General features: G+C 37.9%; 2 protein-coding genes across 3 annotated transcripts; one reads left to right on the forward strand and one right to left on the reverse strand.

The window, feature by feature from the left end:
• Positions 1 to 1,326: 1,326 nt before the first annotated feature.
• snapin (SNAP associated protein) lies at positions 1,327 to 3,539 on the reverse strand. Its single transcript, XM_067425386.1, has 4 exons — positions 3,383 to 3,539; positions 3,044 to 3,090; positions 2,030 to 2,148; positions 1,327 to 1,948 (listed from the first exon to the last, which is right to left on the reverse strand). The coding sequence occupies exons 1-4, from the start codon at positions 3,496 to 3,498 to the stop codon at positions 1,841 to 1,843; spliced, it is 390 nt and encodes a 129-aa protein (XP_067281487.1). The 5' UTR covers positions 3,499 to 3,539; the 3' UTR covers positions 1,327 to 1,840.
• A 795-nt stretch (positions 3,540 to 4,334) lies between these two features.
• chtopa (chromatin target of PRMT1a) lies at positions 4,335 to 17,273 on the forward strand. Of its 2 annotated transcripts, none has more exons than XM_067426751.1 (6): positions 4,335 to 4,612; positions 5,250 to 5,694; positions 10,318 to 10,468; positions 11,252 to 11,429; positions 15,712 to 15,846; positions 15,958 to 17,273. In XM_067426751.1, the coding sequence occupies exons 3-6, from the start codon at positions 10,328 to 10,330 to the stop codon at positions 16,155 to 16,157; spliced, it is 654 nt and encodes a 217-aa protein (XP_067282852.1). In that variant the 5' UTR covers positions 4,335 to 4,612; positions 5,250 to 5,694; positions 10,318 to 10,327; the 3' UTR covers positions 16,158 to 17,273. The 2 variants fall into 2 exon arrangements, with proteins under 2 accessions (XP_067282852.1, XP_067282851.1); XM_067426750.1 differs by having other exon boundaries at positions 5,250 to 5,337.
• Positions 17,274 to 17,917: the final 644 nt, after the last annotated feature.

Consider the following 17,917-nt stretch of genomic DNA (forward strand, 5'->3'; position numbering starts at 1 on the left):
GATTGACATATCGGCGCGACTGTTTTTTTAAGGTGGCGCCGCTGAGATTACTCCGCCCCATATCAACTCACCCCGCCCCATTCATCCCTGCTCAGTTTCCATCGATGATGATTGAAATTTACAACAGCCAGTGATGGCTACTTTTAGACCAGCACCACAGTGCTGCATGCAATAAGAAGTAGAAAACACTTATCATATTCTTTTTAAAAAACAACGGACAGCACGGACAAATCTCTGATTTCGTGCATTTCGATTTTTTGTTGTAAGATTATAAAACAAAGCATAAAATACATCAAATAAGAAGATTTAAATGGGGTGTTTCAATCTTTTATATGCCACGGACCCCTAGATCTTCCTGGTTCGAGGGCCCCCATGCTAAAATTTAAGACATCTTTATATTTTCACATAAATACTAAATATATACTGTGTAAAATAATCTTATAATAAATATGTACACATTTTTAACATTAAGAAGATCTGATGTTCCAGCATTTTTACTGATTTTGGACACAAAAGGCTATATTTCACAGGAACAACATACAGTAGCATGCACAGTTCTCTTTTAGTCAAGTTTGCATGCAGTCAACATCAAATATAAACAGCCTCCAAATGACTTTCGTCTTTCGTTTTACTTATTGCAGTCAAGTGATTTCCAGCAATCTGTGTTTAATCTCTCATCAACAAAGTGACTTTTAGGAGGCCCCTCGTGTAATTCCAACTTCCTCCTTGATATATTCCCTCCCTTGACCTTTCACCTGTCCTGAAATCTTTTTCCTAACTCTCTCCCTTTCAGCTAAAACAAGAGGTCACCTTCATCTGCCCTTTCTCATATCCTCTTACAAAGCATCCACTATTAACATAAGACATGTGCATACCTAAGATTTTACTGCTGATCCAATTATAATGCAATGCAATGCAATGGATTCTGGGGAAGTTCATTTTTTTCATAAAATTGTAATTTATATCTATACATTTATAGTGTATTGATATGTGATTTGTATCCTCAATCTACGCATAACTATGACTATCCAATATGATTATTATTATAATAGTTAAATGAACAATAAAATCTATGTAAATTAATAAATCAGTTTTCTGAAGGCTCTATTTGTATATAATTTTTTTAAATGTTGAACGTTTTCTTAAAGGGATAGTTCACCCAAATTGTGACAACTTTTTTTATCTCGCAATTGTGATGTTACTTCTCACAATTATGATTTTTTTTCTCAGAATTGTGAGACATAAACTTGCAATTGTGAGTTATAGTCAAAATTGTGAGATATATCAACTTGCAATTGCGAGAAAAATAGAACTGTGAGAAAAAAGTCACAATTAATTTTTTATTACATGACAAGAAACAAGCTTGCATATAAAACCAAGAAAATAATATGTTAAGAAAATAATTCACTATACTGCTAAGTGTGGATCATTTCCATATGTGAGCAAAAATGTACAACAATAATCTGCATTAGATCAAGACTGGGAGGAGGAAATTTCCTTATCTGGTACATTAAACTGGATAAATAATGATCATTTTATAAATTTGCAAATAATTAGCAAATCCACAGCAATGCAATAAGAGCAGGTTTAGCATGTTACATTCATACAGACAATTCTTTTTATTCGAAAAGTCATATGTTTAACAAAGAAATGATTGCATATTTACATTGCTGTCTCCCTGACTACTCTTAAATGAACTGACATTAATTCTGCTGTAGCAGTGCTTTGCATAGCCCAGTGCCCTTTAACAATGTGAGGAAGATTCTGCGAATCTACGGCGTTGGTCCTTGGCATTGAGCACAGTGTAGTGGTGCATTCCCAAAATTTGAGATTCAGGACATCACGGTTTGCTGGGAGAGCGTGGGGTAAATGCTCCAGATGCCTCAAGCATGGTCTTCCTGCGTGCTGTCTCCTTAGCGACATTATGGTTCAACCTCCGCAAACGTTCCTGGAACAAAGATTTGAGATGATGAATATACAATAATGTGCATGACTGAGGTTTTATATTCAAAGTCTCTGTCTCTTTTACCTGTGCATTCTGGAGTATGTTATTGACAAGCACCACTCTTCTCCTGGCATTAAGAAGTTTTTTAACATATGGGTCTAAGTCTAGTGCCACCTTCTGGTGTTCGTTGATCCTACACAACTCTGCAAAAAAGAAATGTGCACACAGCATACATGAGATGACAATATTCAATAATCCTGAAGAAATGGGAAGGAAACATTTTATTGTAATGTGGATGGATTACTAAATATGTATCTTGTTATAGTAACTTTTAATAAATGGTTTTTACATTAGGTCAAAAGAGTCATAGTCATAATAATCATAACATGTTGCATTGGCTCATTTATTAAAACAGCTGTAACCATCTCTAAACTGTAAGTGACATTGTCTTAACTGTTTTATGGGGCATCACAATATTGCATGCCAGCAAAATGTAGTAACTTACCAATAAAATTTCATTGATGCTTCAAACCCTAGTTATTGTTTTAGTAAATTGGACAAAACCACCATTAAACTTTTTTTAATCATTGTGTGAAATGAAAACTCACACCTCACAAGTCAATTCATGCACATCATTTAGATGTAAAATACAATGAACAATCAATGCCACAAAATGACATCCAGGCAAACTATACGCTTCTAAACTTCATTGGAAAGATTAAGGTTATCATTTTATTACTAAAGCAGGTAATTTGTCAGTTAAGCAGACATCACACTATATTAGATATTTACAGAATATACATGTTTGACCAATAAATAAATGAATCATTTTTCATGTGATGACTCACACAATAAAAGAGGGTTAGTTGTGACGATTATGACAATTTCACAGAGAATCAACTCCATGTGCATTTATTTATTGTGCAACTTCTATATTGTATTCACTATTAGATATTAAAAAATAAGAAATTCAAATCTGGTGAACTAAGATTTATTCATTGATCTGAAATTATTATTTTGGACACAGAAAAATCTAATTTGAGAATCAAACATAATCGATCGAGAAAAACTGTAAATGCATAATCGCGTCATACTTACCAGATGCCAAATTATCAATGTGTTCCCTAAGTTCCACTTGGCTTTCTCTGTGAAAATAAATTGAAAGTATAAAGTAACTAAACGCTGTCCATATTTATGCACGTTTTAAAATTCACTACTATGAATCATATCTTAAAAACATAATCGAGCGACACTGCTAAAAGTAACAAACGAATAAATTAGCTGTTATTGTTTTACATGTAAATGGTCGCTAAAGCATCTGAGTCACAAGACCTGTCATGTTGACAGTGGTTAGCATGCTAGCAAACAGAACCGCTTGTTGTAAATTAAACATTTCTAGGGTTTAAAAAAACACATAGATATCCCAAAATATACTACCTGACTGAGTGCACATGTAAGTCCAGCTGCTGTACAGCGGGTCTCAAGAGGTCCAGCAAACCCTCTGCGAGAGCATCTTTCCCTGATGGGGTTTCCACAACTGCTAACGCTGCCATCTTTACTGAGCTTTGATTTGATACAACGGTCACAGCCTTTTACACATAGTATGACACATATATAAAAACAGTGACACTTCACGCGCTATATGATGGTTTGTAAATCAGCGAATCTCCGAGTTTCCGTAGATCATACGTCACTCATATGGCTGTGTGCAAATACAATTCGCGTACTGCTGTTGTATGATGTGATGTAGAAATAGTGAGTAACTGACTTGAAATGTCAAGCAAAATTATGTATAATGCATTTTGATACAGTCAGTGAGTGCAGGGGTTTTCGATGTGGGGTCTGCAAGGGAGTACTAGGGGGTTAGTAAAGAATAATAAAAAGATAATAAAAATGATTAAATTATTATTATTTTGAAATTATGAACATTACAAAGATAGCGTGACAGTAAGTAGACAAATGTAATGTAATATAAACTAAATATTTACAATATAAGATTTTCATAGTATGTATTATATAAATTATCCTTAGCATCCCAGTGTGATGTTAAAAATATTATATATGCTTTATACTAGTTTAGGATACCACATGCAATATCTGTAATTTTACATTATTGTATTATTGCCTTACAATAGAAAAAATAAAAATGTATTTTAAACTTAAAACTATTTTAATATAATACTTAAAATGCGCAGAGTACCTTAATATAGTTTCCCTTGTACATTTATATACATTTTAAGCTAAAATATTGATGCACAAAGGTCCCCTAAAATATTGATGCACCCCTAGTACTAGTATTAAAGTTTGCGATTTGGTACACAACCCTTTCACGCTTAAATCTCGCGATATCTGACGTAGTAAGTAGTGCTCCATTTTCCGAATTCGCGCAGTTGTTAGCACCATTTTGTGATGAATGAGGGGAGGGTAGGCAGATAGAGTTGCCGATTACATCAGATTGGTGTTAAATACTCTATTCTGTGGGATATAGCTTTGTTTTTAGTTCTTAAATATATTTAGAAGAGGGGCGATAGTTGTACAATTTTCGGGTCAAAAAGAGTTTTGTTTGGGGATTTTGTCGAGTCAGTCAGCTGCTTTAGCGACGCGCTAGCTCCACAGCTAACAGATCTGCCCTGGCTCAATTGCACGAGTCGTCCAGAGAAAACGTAAGTTAACATATTTTAAACATTTATATGTATTAAATATGTCTAAAACATTTAACGAATATATTATTGAATTGGTTATTATGAGAATACGAAGAAGTTTCGTGGGAGTTACGATGAGATTGCTAGGGTGGTGAACAAGTTATGCAAGTAACGTTACATTGGTTTAACTTACCTAAACCGGTGAAACACGTTGTTTTTTCCACATTATGTTGACGCCTGGTATGAATAACAAAGGCCTTTGAAGCATGTGGCGCTGATACACAACATTTTGGTCATGATTAATTTGTACTGCCAGCCTTTTGTCATGCTGCAAACTATACAGAAAGTATGGCTAGGTCAGGGGGTTCAGAAATAAAAATATCAATATTTTAGACCCATTTATAGTATACATGTTCACAGAATGAAATGGTTGTTTATACAGGAACCTTTATAGATGGCTTTTAAATTAAGAATGGGGGTCCTTCAGACGAGGATAGTCTCATTTGGGCAGTTTGTGTCAGTTCAATTGTTAGGTTTTAAAATACAGCCAATCTGATGTCAAGTTTTTTTTCCACCGACGTCCTTGTGTCTGTCTTTCACTTTAACTTTTATGCAGTAAAGATGCATTACATTTATATTCTGCTGTTTCCTCTACAGGAGAGAAACCCTGCAAGTCTGAAGAAACATGAGTGCCCCTTCTTCTCAAAAAGTCGTGCTGAAAAGCACCACCAAGGTGTCCCTGAATGAGCGGTGAGGCGCTACGCATCCTGACAGCATTATCTCAAGGCCGGGGGGAAAAGCATACAGAGATAACTAAGGCATGAAGCCTCAAGACACGTGTACTATGGAGGTCATTGAGGGGGAGACATCAGATCTGACATGGACGCTAGACTGCCCGCACGGTGTGCTCTGCTTACCCAACATGGCGCTGGTTACTTGAGTTGTTGTTTAAAATCTAATAATGTGCCATGTTTGGCGAAGCGTCTCTTGTGTAAGCGGCGCACACCCGGAGGTGAGAGGGTAATGGTGGTGAGGTAAGCCGACTGCACTTGAGTTCACTGCAGAAGAGCATCCTCGGCCATGGGAATGAGTTGATAGTGCAGGATGGTATGTGTGCCATCCATATTTCTTGCCCTCTCTCACACAACACACTCTCTCTCTCTCTTAGATGACCTTTTTCTGCTCCTTTGCATTTCTCAATTTCTCTGTCTGTCTACGGAATAAGGGTGCCCAGTCCATACTTAGACGTGACCTGTCCCCCCCCCCAACCCTCTTCCTTTCTTCTAAGAAGAAGCATCTTCCAGAACAATGTACCAGGTCACGGTCTTGGTTGTAAGTGGCTGGGTGGCCAGACACCCCTCTAGCCCTGGGCCAACTCACCGTGTGGTGTCTCGGACTGATGACATCACAGTAGGTTGATGGTGGCCTGTAAGTGGCAATCACTCTGAAAAAGATCTACCTGCCTCTTTTCTATCTCCGGCTACATCTACACTAATCCAGATGCAATTGAAAATGGTGGTTTCATTTCAAAAATGCTTTCCACTGACACTGGTGTTTCCAAAAGTTGCTTCTCTACATTGAACCTGTGGGAAATGCTTAAGTCATCTTATTGCACAAACATAAAATACAATAATTTGAATATACTCCAGGGTTTACAAAGCCATATGCTAATCGCTGAAAAAACCCTTTAAACTCCGTGGACCCTGTACAGGATCCGGGGCTGCGTTTCCCAAAAGCATTGTAAGCTTAAGTTAATTGTAGAACAATTGCCAGCAATGTTCTCTACAATCGACTTAGGCTTACGATGGTTTTGGGAAATGCAGCCCAGAATGACATTGTCATGTATATACTTTCCTTTTTAAATGTCTGTGGATGAGCTATGATTTTATTTCTGGTACCATTTGAAAGCTCAGAGTCTCTACTTTATGGAGATATGCATCACTTTGGCATTTGTTTTAGACAAAGTAATGTATTTACACTAAATTACTCTGGTACCATTTCCTCCTGGATTTGGCCTACCCAAATTGAAAAGCTTTCCATACACATACGTTCAAAATTTTGGTGTCATTTTACTGGAAACCCTTTGAAGTTACATAAAACACTGCTAAAAGTGATAAACATGTAAGTATAGGTTGTATAAGCTGTTATAACTGGTTTATAGCTTTTTGATTATTTATTAATATAAATTCATATATAACAGACAACATATACTTGCATGTTTATCACTTTTAGCAGTGTTTTATGTAACTTTCAAAGGGTTTCCTATAAAATGACACAAATTTTGAACTTAGAACACTGTATGTGTGTATGGGAAGCTTTTCAATTTGGGTAGGCCAAATCCAGGCAGAAATCCCAAAAAGTCGTCCTGGAGTTTAAGTGGCTAAAGCAGGTTTGCTAAGAAGCTGCCTCCTGAATAAAAAATATATACAAGCTAGGGGTGTAACGGTTCACAAAATTCACGGTTCGGTTCGATACGATACACTGGTGTCACGGTTCGGTACGGTTCGGTATGTTTTAGATACAGCAAAAAGAAAAAATTGGCAGAAATTACCTTTTTTTATTATTATTTTATTAAAACTAACAAAGTATGATTTTTTGTTGTTTTATGATTTTACCCATCTTCTATGTAGTTACAGGAATAAGACATTAGCTCTTTACATTAGCGTGTGCGGTGCGTGTTGCGTTGCATGTGCGTTGCAGGAGCCCCACACCCTGTAGTGCTTTACATATGCTGCGTTTGCAGTCCGCAACTGATCCGCTGTTGCATATCACAAACACAGCATTTATTCATTATATTTTATTTAAAATCCAAAAGTTTTTACTGAACATGCCTCGTCAGAATTCCAATTTTCTTTGTTTACTCTTTAATAGAAGTCAGGTTACGTAGCCTACTACATTTAAACAACATTTTATTAAATTAATTTATTCATATTTATATACTTTAGATTTAGCTCACACAAGTGGCAAAACATTTAAACATAGTTTATAGCCTTAAATCACAAACATTTTAAATTAGAAACTTACAATAGTCTATTCAAAAACAGCCGACTCTCGTCTTTACTTTCGTTTTTACACCCTTTTAAAAGAAATCCTATAGGTCAAAAAGAACTTTGCTTTTCACCTCCAAGAAAGTACGAGTGCTATCCATTATGGCACATTTTTTTTAACCTAAATGCCAGGTAAGGTGTCGTTTTGTTGCTTTACTTGAGAAAAAAAAAAGCCATGTGTTGAGTTTGAAACAAGAGTATATTTTAAATGAGATGCATCTGTGGTGAAATTACTAGATTTTCGCGTCAGTACATGTTTATTTTAATGCGAACAATGTTCTACCACTTTAATGCAGCAACGCAGCGCAGCAAAAAATAGACTCGGTACGAAAACGATCCGTGCACTGCTGCAGACGCAACGCTCCTGGAACGGACTGACGGACAGCACCCACGTGCAGTTTGAAAGCTGTCATCCGTTAACATGGGTACGGAAAAAAATACGCACCGCACACGCACTGCAGACGGAGTATGTGTGAAACGGGCGTTAGGTCTCATATCCGCGGCTATAAATGGACCACTCGCCGCGGTGATGTCTTTTGCCATTTGAATAAGTTGGAAATGTCTATCTAAATGCTGCGGGGATAGTTTGTGGGGTAGTTTGTGGCTGTTTCTCCTTTTTATCGTCTTGTTGTCGGCGTAAAGACAACAAGATCGTCTTGTTGTCGGCTTTGATTGACATGACATGAATTATTCCCGCTGCTGTAGGCTACCATCAGCAAATGCGACATACCGTTGTTTTTTAATCCATCAATCTTGCCAACACCATCATAGCTTACCAAGAATCCAAAGTTCACCCAAACACCAGACCTGTTGGTTATTGGAGGATCTTCTATTTCTGGTTTGTTAAACGCAATAGCCATTTTGCCACGAGCATTCAGCGCGTAGCCTACTGAGTAAGCGAGCACCTGACTGAGCAGCCTAAAACATATTTGGTGTTTTTTTTTCTTTCACTTCGGCGGTGTCAGGGGCATTGCCTGTTATGTCGTTTTGGTTATTGGGCTACCTTGTTGAACGCATATTATTATATTTCACACACTTTTTTATTTTCCAAATCTAATTAATTAGTCCAAGAACCGTTCGGTACATAATGCGTACCGCGTACCGAACCGAAAGCCTCGTACCGAACGGTTCAATACGAATACGCGTATCGTTACACCCCTAATACAAGCTATTCATGTTCCTGCTGCCCCTCCAGAAGAAGTGAGTCTAGTTTGAAAAGCGTGCATTTTTCACGATAAAGTCACGAGTTAAATTACAGCATGCTTTCTATGTATGACGTTTTCAAAGTAATTCATAATCCCACGTTTATAATGAAAAATGCGTTATGGTTATTGCGTTATTACAAATGTGTACGCTGGTTTTAAAGTTAATGTGGACGTGGTAACACTACACTAAGCTTAATTATGTAGATGGTTTAGAACAGTGTCTGTTATTGTCAAAAACAACAAAAATCGTGTCGTAACAGTTACAATGCATAGATAACGTTACACATCACTGACAAACCGACATCAACAGAAAAAAGGTTTATTGGCATTAGCTGTAACATCAATCTGTCAATGAACTAACATATAAATCAGCAAACGCATAGCATTTGTTTTCCACTAGGCTAACGTTACCCTGCCATTACATAAAGATAGAATTTCGTTGGAGCTGTCATCTTGTTCCGGTTCAAATTGATACAGTTGCACAGAAATGTCCCCAGACTCCCGTTGCTATTCTTTCCTCTCTACTGTTGTCTAGGCAACAGCTCCAAGTGTGTGTGTCAAACCGGCCCACAGAACAGAGGGGCAGGGTGAGCAAAGCTCATTATCATTTAAAGCCATAAACACCAAAATGGCTTGGTGAAAACAGAGCTGTTTTTGACCAGGTAAAATTAGTGTTTTCTTACAATACTAATTAGAATTTTTAATTAAAGTATATTACAAAGTTTTCATTTAGACACTAAAGAATCATATTAACTTGTACAAAAATAGCATTATATGACCCCTTTAACACAAGTCTCCGTTCGCTTAAAATCGCTGTTCTGTGCTTAGTCTAAATTGCAATTGACCTCATGTTTTACCACAGGACAGCAATTTTCTTTTATCTTAACTGGAATCTAGTTTGAAGATTGTACAAAGTAACGTTTCTTTTTACAGCAATCTACTATAAATAGAAGGCACAACAATGCCAGTATAACTGTAGATATCTATGGCTCTTTGAATAGTAAGCTTTTCATACTATAATGTGGACAAAAAAATAGCATTTTCAAATGTATCCATTTGTAAAAGGCTTTTCAAAAGGCTAAATTTTTGCAGGGCAAAAATGCAACCTTGTTGTGGACTGAAGGCCTAATTTAACGGAAAAACGTGTTTTCAAATGTGTCTGGATTCATATATAAGTAGCCTCTGTCTTCTCTTTTGCTATCCCTATATTCAGAACCATATTATAGACATTCAGTTTAAACCAAACTACTGATTTGTTGGGGTGTCTCCACATGTAATCGAGAGAGAGAGTAAATAAAAGCTGTGTGGTCTAAAAAGGGCATTCACTAGATTGCTACACGAGCCGATGTAGCTGCGTCCATGCTGTGTGAAATGATTTGATTTGGAACCCTCCTTTCCTCGTATCCCCCTTTCCCTCCTCTTTCTTTCTCTCTCTCGCTCTCTCTCTCTCTACCCTCCTCCTTCTGTTGTCCCAAAAGCTTTACAAACATGCTGAAGAACAAGCAGCCGACAGTGAGTAGCATCCGGGCGACCATGCAGCAGCAGCACATGGCCAGTGCGCGCAACCGCCGGCTCGCTCAGCAGATGGAGAACAGGCCCTCTGTGCAGGCTGCCCTGCAACACAAACAGGTAAGATATGTAATGCACAAAGATAGCTTAAATGGCACATTAAGGTTATATAGATGGAGTCAAATATCGACTGATGGCTACGTCGCAGTACATGAAAGCAACATTTATTCAATATGTACACTACTGTTAAACAGCTGGGGTCAGTAAGATAAAAAAAATTACATTTATTCTACAAGGATTCTCTAAAAGTCATTAAAAGAATGATCAAAAGTGAGAGTAAATACATTTATCATGTAAACATTACGTTATTTTAACCTTTCTATTCCTGAATCCTGAAAAACGACAAAAACGGCACAAATGTTTTCAACATGGATGATAATTGTTTCTTGAGCAGCAAATTAAATAATTCTGAAGGATCATGTGATGCTGAAGATGAGTAATAATGCTGAAAATTCAGCTTTGTCTTTACAAGAATATATTTGAAAATGTTCACAAATTTTTTTTGTCTTAAGCATTTCGTCGTGAGCATAAGAGACTGAATATTTACCATTGGTAAATGGAAGTGTACTAAGTCATCATGAAAGTCATAAATTGTTTTATGTTTGCAACACAGTTAAGAAATATTCTTTATTGTATTATGCAGTATATTTTTTTCGAAGGAAAAGTTTTAACTGCAGGCTTGTATTCATACTAGTATATGATGCAAACTTTTTTTGGGTCATGTTTCTGTATTGTGTAACGCATTACAGATAAATAACAAAGTTGGTTTCCTGTTGCCTTTAAATGTTTTATTGTGATATGCCTAATAATGAAACAATCCTTTATATTATCCACCGCCTGTAGAGCCTGAAGCAGAGACTTGGGAAGAGCAACATCCAGGCCAGACTGGGTCGTCCTATTGGCTCGTTGATGCCGGGTGGCGGCAGAGGACGAGGTTTTCCTGGAGGATTGCGTGGAGCTGGACGAGGACTGCGAGGAAGAGTGAGAGGCGGTACTATGAGAGGAGCACTCTCTATTAGAGGTGAAAATCTGTCTTTAAATGATGCTACTAGGTTTTTTGTCCTGTTTTTTTTGTCTCTTCTTTAGTTTGCTTGTCAGATGCTGTCCTGCATTTACTTAATAAAAAGCCACACGTCCTATTTATACATGTATACAGGTTTTTATAGTTGTAAATCTGAGGAAGAGATGTATGCATGTGTTTTCAGTATAAAGCTTCCTTTGCTGTAAATGTAGTGCTTTTTAACATGTAAAAAGAAACGTTAATTTGGAATTGTCTATCATTGCTGATGATTTACAGTGGTAATGTTCTTCACAAGTTAAGCACCCCTCCCTCTAAACTTTGCGATATGCTGATTGGGCTGATGCCATTTTATGGCGTTTAGGAGACCCCTGGTCTAGGTGGCCCTAGATTTCTAGTTCCTGCACCTGTTGTGCAGCCTCTAGGTGGTGACAGAAGGAGACAGCTGAGCCTGCTTTACTGTTCCCCCAAGCAGTGTAGATGATTTAGAGCTAAAAAAGGGTTCCAGACTGCCACCAAATGGTCGCATTTTGGTGCGATTTCCTGCAGGTGCGACTCTCACAATGCAGACCCTCACCAACATCAGATGGCAAATTAAATGAAAGTGGACCCTTTATCAGTTTAAACTAAAATAGGTCAGGCCAGCACAGCACTTGATCATGTGACACCATTACTACACAGCGCTGGGAGATCCAGTGAAGAAAGCCATTGAATTTGCCACAGAATTAATAACATTCCTGCGAGATCTAGTGAGAAGCATTACAATTTGGTGAAGAGTTCTGTTATGAACCAGATTTCAGATCAAACGGCGCTGATGTGAAAATCAGGAGAAACGAGGCTTTCAGTCCAAAATCAGCAACACTCACAATGGATTAAATCAACCATGGTAACCATGGTATTATGGCAGAAATGGTCAAATGCTTTTTTTTTTCAGCACTTTCAAAACTCTTTGTGAAGCTGGACCGCAAAACCAGGCACAAGTCGCATGGATACGTTTGTGGCAATTGAGCCAATTTGTATGGCTCAAAATTATTGAATTCATATTCCATGAAAATATTTTGTAAATGTCCTACTGTAAAATATAGAAGAATAATACATTTTAGTTAGGGCTGTGCAATATATTGAAATATCGCTAATTAACATATCACAATATGCATATCGCAACGGCATGCAATATCTGAATGATTTTAATAGGCTACTTCAACATCGTGAAAAGTGTCTGTTTCAGGTCAACGCATATAGCAGAGAATAGACTGCACACGACTGTTACTTATGGGACTTGCTTGATGTTAAAGTTATTTAATGCAATCATTTGCAAAAAAACAATAACTTGCAGTCTCAACTTTAAAAAGTGATTTTCTCAATATTTAGAATCCAGATTTTCAAGTAGTTGTATCTCTGTAAATTATTGTCCTATCCCAACCAGCAAGTCCCATAAGTAACAGTCGTGTGCAGTCTATTCTCTGCTATATACGTTGACCTAAAACAAACACTTTTCACAATGTTGAAGTAGCCTATTAAAATCATTCAGATATTGCATGCTGTTGCAGTATGCATATTGTGATATGTACATTTGCGATATTTTGATATATTGCACAGCCCTAACTAAAATGTATTATTCTTCGATATTTTACAGTAGGACATTTACAAAATATTTTCATGGAACATGAATTCAATAATTTTGAGCCATACAAATTGGCTCAATTGCATATTTAATGAGCTTCAGCTCTGCTGTTATATCTAGCCCTTTTCAGTTAAGTTCACATGAGGGAGAGATTATTTTGAAATCAGCAACTGCAACTTTTTTTTTTTTAAGCAAACACAATAATTTATTTCTCATGCACCCGCAATTGTATTACATGGCCCGCACCTGCACGATCAGTCGATATAGGCGCAAGCCCACACACAAACTGCACCCAGATTAAGAACATTTCTGTCGACGGGTGTACGTTTTGGTAGCCTGTCTGGTACACCCCCGGGACTAGTACTATTACATATAAAAAAAGATGTTTTACTCACATAAGTTTGTTGCACCATTCCTGTCGGCTCCAATATAGAAGGCACAACATTGTATCTGCAAATCCAGCACTTGAGACTTGTTTACAAACGATTCAGCGGTTAAATGAAGAGAACACTCATGCATGTCTTTCCCACGTGAGCTGGAACTAAAAATAAATGGAGTATCACGCATTCCTAATATTTTGATCCCAAAGAAGCTTATGCAGTGACTTTGTTCTTCCACAATATCTTGCTCTCTTTTTCCACATTATTACTGCTGGCTAGTGATCCGAACAGCTCCATTAGTCGGTGGACGGGGTTACTAAATTAGGCGTGCTGTAGGGGCGGTGGTTTGATGCGCAATGACGTAAGGATGAAACTCACGATCGTTATCTGGGCCTGGTTTCTATAAAAGCTTTTCTTTTACTAAGGGTGCGTTCACACCATAGACCGTAAAAAAATATGGACGACTCGACATCATCCGTTTCCGCTTGTCAGATTTGAAGCTTTCAGGCGCCCTTGCACGGCGCGGACATCTTGGGACCGAGTCTGCGCAGTAGCGATTTCGGGACCGGAGTTGCGCAGTAGAGCGCAGGAAGTAGAGCAGGAAGTACAGCCGCGATTTCAAAAGCCCGCCCACACTCTCGCAGATGCAGAACAATTAATTATGTTGGTGTGAAATAAACAGTTATGGAAATGTAGAAATTAAAGCTAAAGATCTAATCTGCTCCCAAAAATTTCGAAAAAAGTCCGTTAGTGCCTCAGTGACCACTTCACTCAGAGAAGCCGTCAGTCTCAGCTGTCAATCATGACGTCACACCCCCTGTTTTTATAGCATCAAATAACTAACTCAAAGTAAACTTATTTTTAAAACGAACACCTGAAATGAAATCGTGATGATAACTGCCTTCAGTGACATACACTAACTTTGGGGAACATTTTTTGAAGTGTAATTTTATTATTTAGTTTGCCTCGCGTCCATTAGAAAACACAGAGGGGCGGCTATACTGGGACCGGTCACCGGGGGGCGATCGAGGCGCGAAAGCTTCAGTAAATGAGAGGGAGACTGCAGGCTTGGTTCACACTTGTCATGTTTGGTTCGATTAAAATGAACCCTGGTGCGATTGCTCGTTTAGTGCGGTTCATTTGAACATATGTGAACGCTGCCATCCGAACCCTAGGGTGCACCAAACAAGCTTCCAAACGAACTCTGCGGTTCGATTGATATATGAACGCAACACGGACCAAAGACATGTAAACGAACCAAAAGCCGGACGTAATGTCACAAGATGCGACGCATAGTAAGCTGATTTGGCAACGTGGAAAGAACAGTGTATCCAAAATGAATAACGTTAACGTTAGAGGGCAAACGTAGAGCAACGAGGAAGTGCCTCATCAATATTTGGTCCGACGAGCATGTTTTGAAAATGCTAGAAAAAACGCACAAAAAGCATACCTGGTTCTTCTCATCAAAGGACCTGTGTTGCCATTTGACGGTACAGGCGACAGCCGTCTCTTTTCTGCATACAACGGAGGAAATCCTGCTGCTGTTTTGAACATTTTGAGCTCTTCATGAGTTCTCAGCGGGTAAAAATAATGCCATGTACATGCATAAAATGATCACGTTTAATCCAGCACACAGCATTGTTTTGAATGTTTGGTAAGCAAGCTCCTGTGTCATATAAGCCGACCAATCAGGTTGTGACAGTCTCCCTATGGCTTTGGTTCGGTAACTTTAGGTTTGCTATTAAAAATGCTAGTGTGAATGTTGAGCGGACCAGGACTATGTTTTGTTTTGTTTTTTGGTCCGGACCAAACTAACCTAACTAACAGAACTACAAGTGTGAATGCACCCTAAAAAAAGAAGTTTTCAGCTCTGAAACGTACAGGATAATCTTATATTATCCTGACCTTTTATATATCAAAAGCTCAAGGGAAAGTTGATTTCTCAATTCATCACTCCTTTAAGACCTTGCTCAAATCCAATAAAATGATGCATGCCTGTTTTTATGAGTTCAATTCAGCTATATTCAGCCCTGTAGAAATGGTGATCGCGCAGCATCGCAGATTCGCACATCACAAAGTCGATGCTGAAATTATTTATTGTGCATCAGGTTTTAAATTGTTTTAATGTGTTTTAAATTTGAACTTGTATCTTATAACCAATATATCCATGGAATCTGGCATGGCGTTAAAACACGAACCAACAACTGCAAGCACTCCCTTAAGCAATCTGGAAGTATTTGTACCATTTATTTTCCTTTAGTGAAACGATTTTATTTTCTAGGTGCAGGTCCGATGAGAGGTAGGGGAGGTCCTGGACGCATTGGTCTCCGTCGAGGTATGCGTCAGCGTGGAGGCGCTACAGGACGAGGAGCTTTTGGTGGCCGAGGTGCAGCTCGCGGAGCAGCTGGAGGAAGAGGCATGATGTTCAATTGATATAATAATATTGCTAGATTGCCTAAATAACACATTTTTGCCAGTTAGTGTTTTCTGTATTGCTTAAGTGTTTGTCTCAATGGTTCTGTTTTAGGCCGAGGAGGTCTGAGAGGCCGCGGAGGGTTTGCTGGAAGAGGTCGTGGACGCGGCAGAGGCCGAGGAGCAGGTCGTCCCATTGTCACACGTGAACAGTTGGACAACCAGCTTGATGCTTACATGTCCAAGACTAAGGGCCATCTGGATGCTGAGTTGGATGCATATATGGCCCAGGCCGACCCTGAGAGCATGGAGTAATCACAGCTGAGCTGAGAGAGAGCAGCTCCCCAAAGATCTGCAGATAATAGACTGATTGACAACATACAGAGCCATTAAAGCTGTTGCTCCTGGACACTCCCTGATGAGACATTTAAACTTGAAGTTTGTACAAAGTTATGTATCCATCCCAGTTATGTTCAAACATCTGAGTCGCTACTTGCATTTCCTAAACTGAATGCTGTTCCATTCACAAAGCCTCACAACAATTGATGGTTTTAAAACGCTGGTCCTCTTAAAGTTTTGGCCGTGAAGTGAAGGAAAAAAGTTTTCCATTTAACTAATAGAGATTGTATTGATGTGCTATTTGTTGGCCAAAATTCTGAAAATGACCCAATGTATGAGGAACTGTGAACTCTAGTGACATTTAATTGTCCAGTGGTAAAACATGGTTTATATAGATAAACTGTGTAATCACTGAAATGTTCTACAAATGTCATTTACCTTTTTATTATTGTATTTTTTATTACATTTTAAAAAGTAGAACTTTTACTCAGTATACGCAATCTTGATTAAGGTTTTTTTTTTTTTTTTTTTTTTTTTTTGTCAAAATATGTTTTAAAGTATATTGTAACCCACAACCTTTTTCTTTTGGCTTAAAATAAATCTTGGCCAATGAGATTCATGCTCTTGTAGTGACTTCCCAAACAATATTAACATCTAGGCTTGGAAGCTTTTTATGAAATCGTCTTAACCTTCAGTATCTCCACTAGATGGAGGTAAAATGTTTTTTTTTTGTTTTTTTTCTCTCCCCTCAAAGCATAATTTAGTTAGATGCTTCTGGGGAGAATGCGTGCATGAACAATGAAGAGTAATGAAGCCAGGTTATTTGTTTTTGGGTGGACCAAGTGTCTACTTGTACAGTGGCTTCAATATATATGGTACAAACATGAGATTAGATCGTGCAGCCAAAATGTTTAATTGAAATCATTAATTAGAACAAAGTCCTAATGCTTAATGAATACTTTTATTAATTAATGATTTTAGTGATACTGTATTTGAAGTTTCAACTAAACATACTTAAGTTATTTGGTCTTCTGTTTTAAGGATTTACAATTAAAAACATTTTGTAAATAAACTGCAGGAATTTCGAGCATATCTTTGTGTCATTGTCACTTTTGTATGCATAAATGAGTCCGGTTAGTAGTATGGCATGTGAGGATGCTCCAGGTGGCGAATCATTTATAGCCTTTTCTCACAGCAGCTGGAATAATTAAACTTATTTTGATGGCGGATATAATACAGAAAGGTTCAAACGACAATCCCCAGTGATGAGATTCACCCGTAGTCAAAAGCAAAATATTAGACCGTAAAGAAATTGAAATCTACAGGTAACACTGAAACATACTAAAATACACGTAGTCACACAATGCTGATGTCATTAATATTAACGATTTGAGGACAAAGTATAACTAATAATTTGCATGGCTTGATTTGATATGAGCTAAGCGATCATTAGATTAAATCGCCGTTGGTAGCGCAATTTATTGTAATGCGTTTCGTTTTTCTCAGTTGGTCAGAACAAAAGTGGCAGACATGTTATTTTTCCATTGAAAATTCTTATTTTAGTAATAGTGAATGAATGACAGCCACACATACTCCTCAAAACATTAGATTCATTTGCACTGAGGACGTAAAGACAGATAACTGCAATTGCCAGGCAGTTTCAAACAAAGATGGCTTAACCCCCTCCTCTCTGTAGGGTCAATGGGGTTGGAATTGTCTAGCTCCACCTCTCTGGA

Source organism: Pseudorasbora parva, chromosome 19 (assembly GCF_024679245.1).
Source record: "Pseudorasbora parva isolate DD20220531a chromosome 19, ASM2467924v1, whole genome shotgun sequence".
NCBI classification, from domain to species: Eukaryota; Metazoa; Chordata; class Actinopteri; order Cypriniformes; family Gobionidae; genus Pseudorasbora; species Pseudorasbora parva.

Coding starts and splice junctions, on each gene's coding strand:
- snapin (XM_067425386.1), bottom strand. CDS start 3,498: ATGGCAGCGTTAGCAGTTGTGGAAACCCCATCAGGGAAAGATGCTCTC. Junction 3,091..3,382: donor TTACATGTGCACTCAGTCAG/GTAGTATATTTT, acceptor TTATTTTCACAG/AGAAAGCCAAGTGGAACTTA. Junction 1,949..2,029: donor ACATACTCCAGAATGCACAG/GTAAAAGAGACA, acceptor TCTTTGTTCCAG/GAACGTTTGCGGAGGTTGAA.
- chtopa (XM_067426750.1), top strand. CDS start 5,273: ATGAGTGCCCCTTCTTCTCAAAAAGTCGTGCTGAAAAGCACCACCAAG. Junction 5,338..10,317: donor AAGGTGTCCCTGAATGAGCG/GTGAGGCGCTAC, acceptor TTGTCCCAAAAG/CTTTACAAACATGCTGAAGA. Junction 15,847..15,957: donor CGGAGCAGCTGGAGGAAGAG/GCATGATGTTCA, acceptor GTTCTGTTTTAG/GCCGAGGAGGTCTGAGAGGC.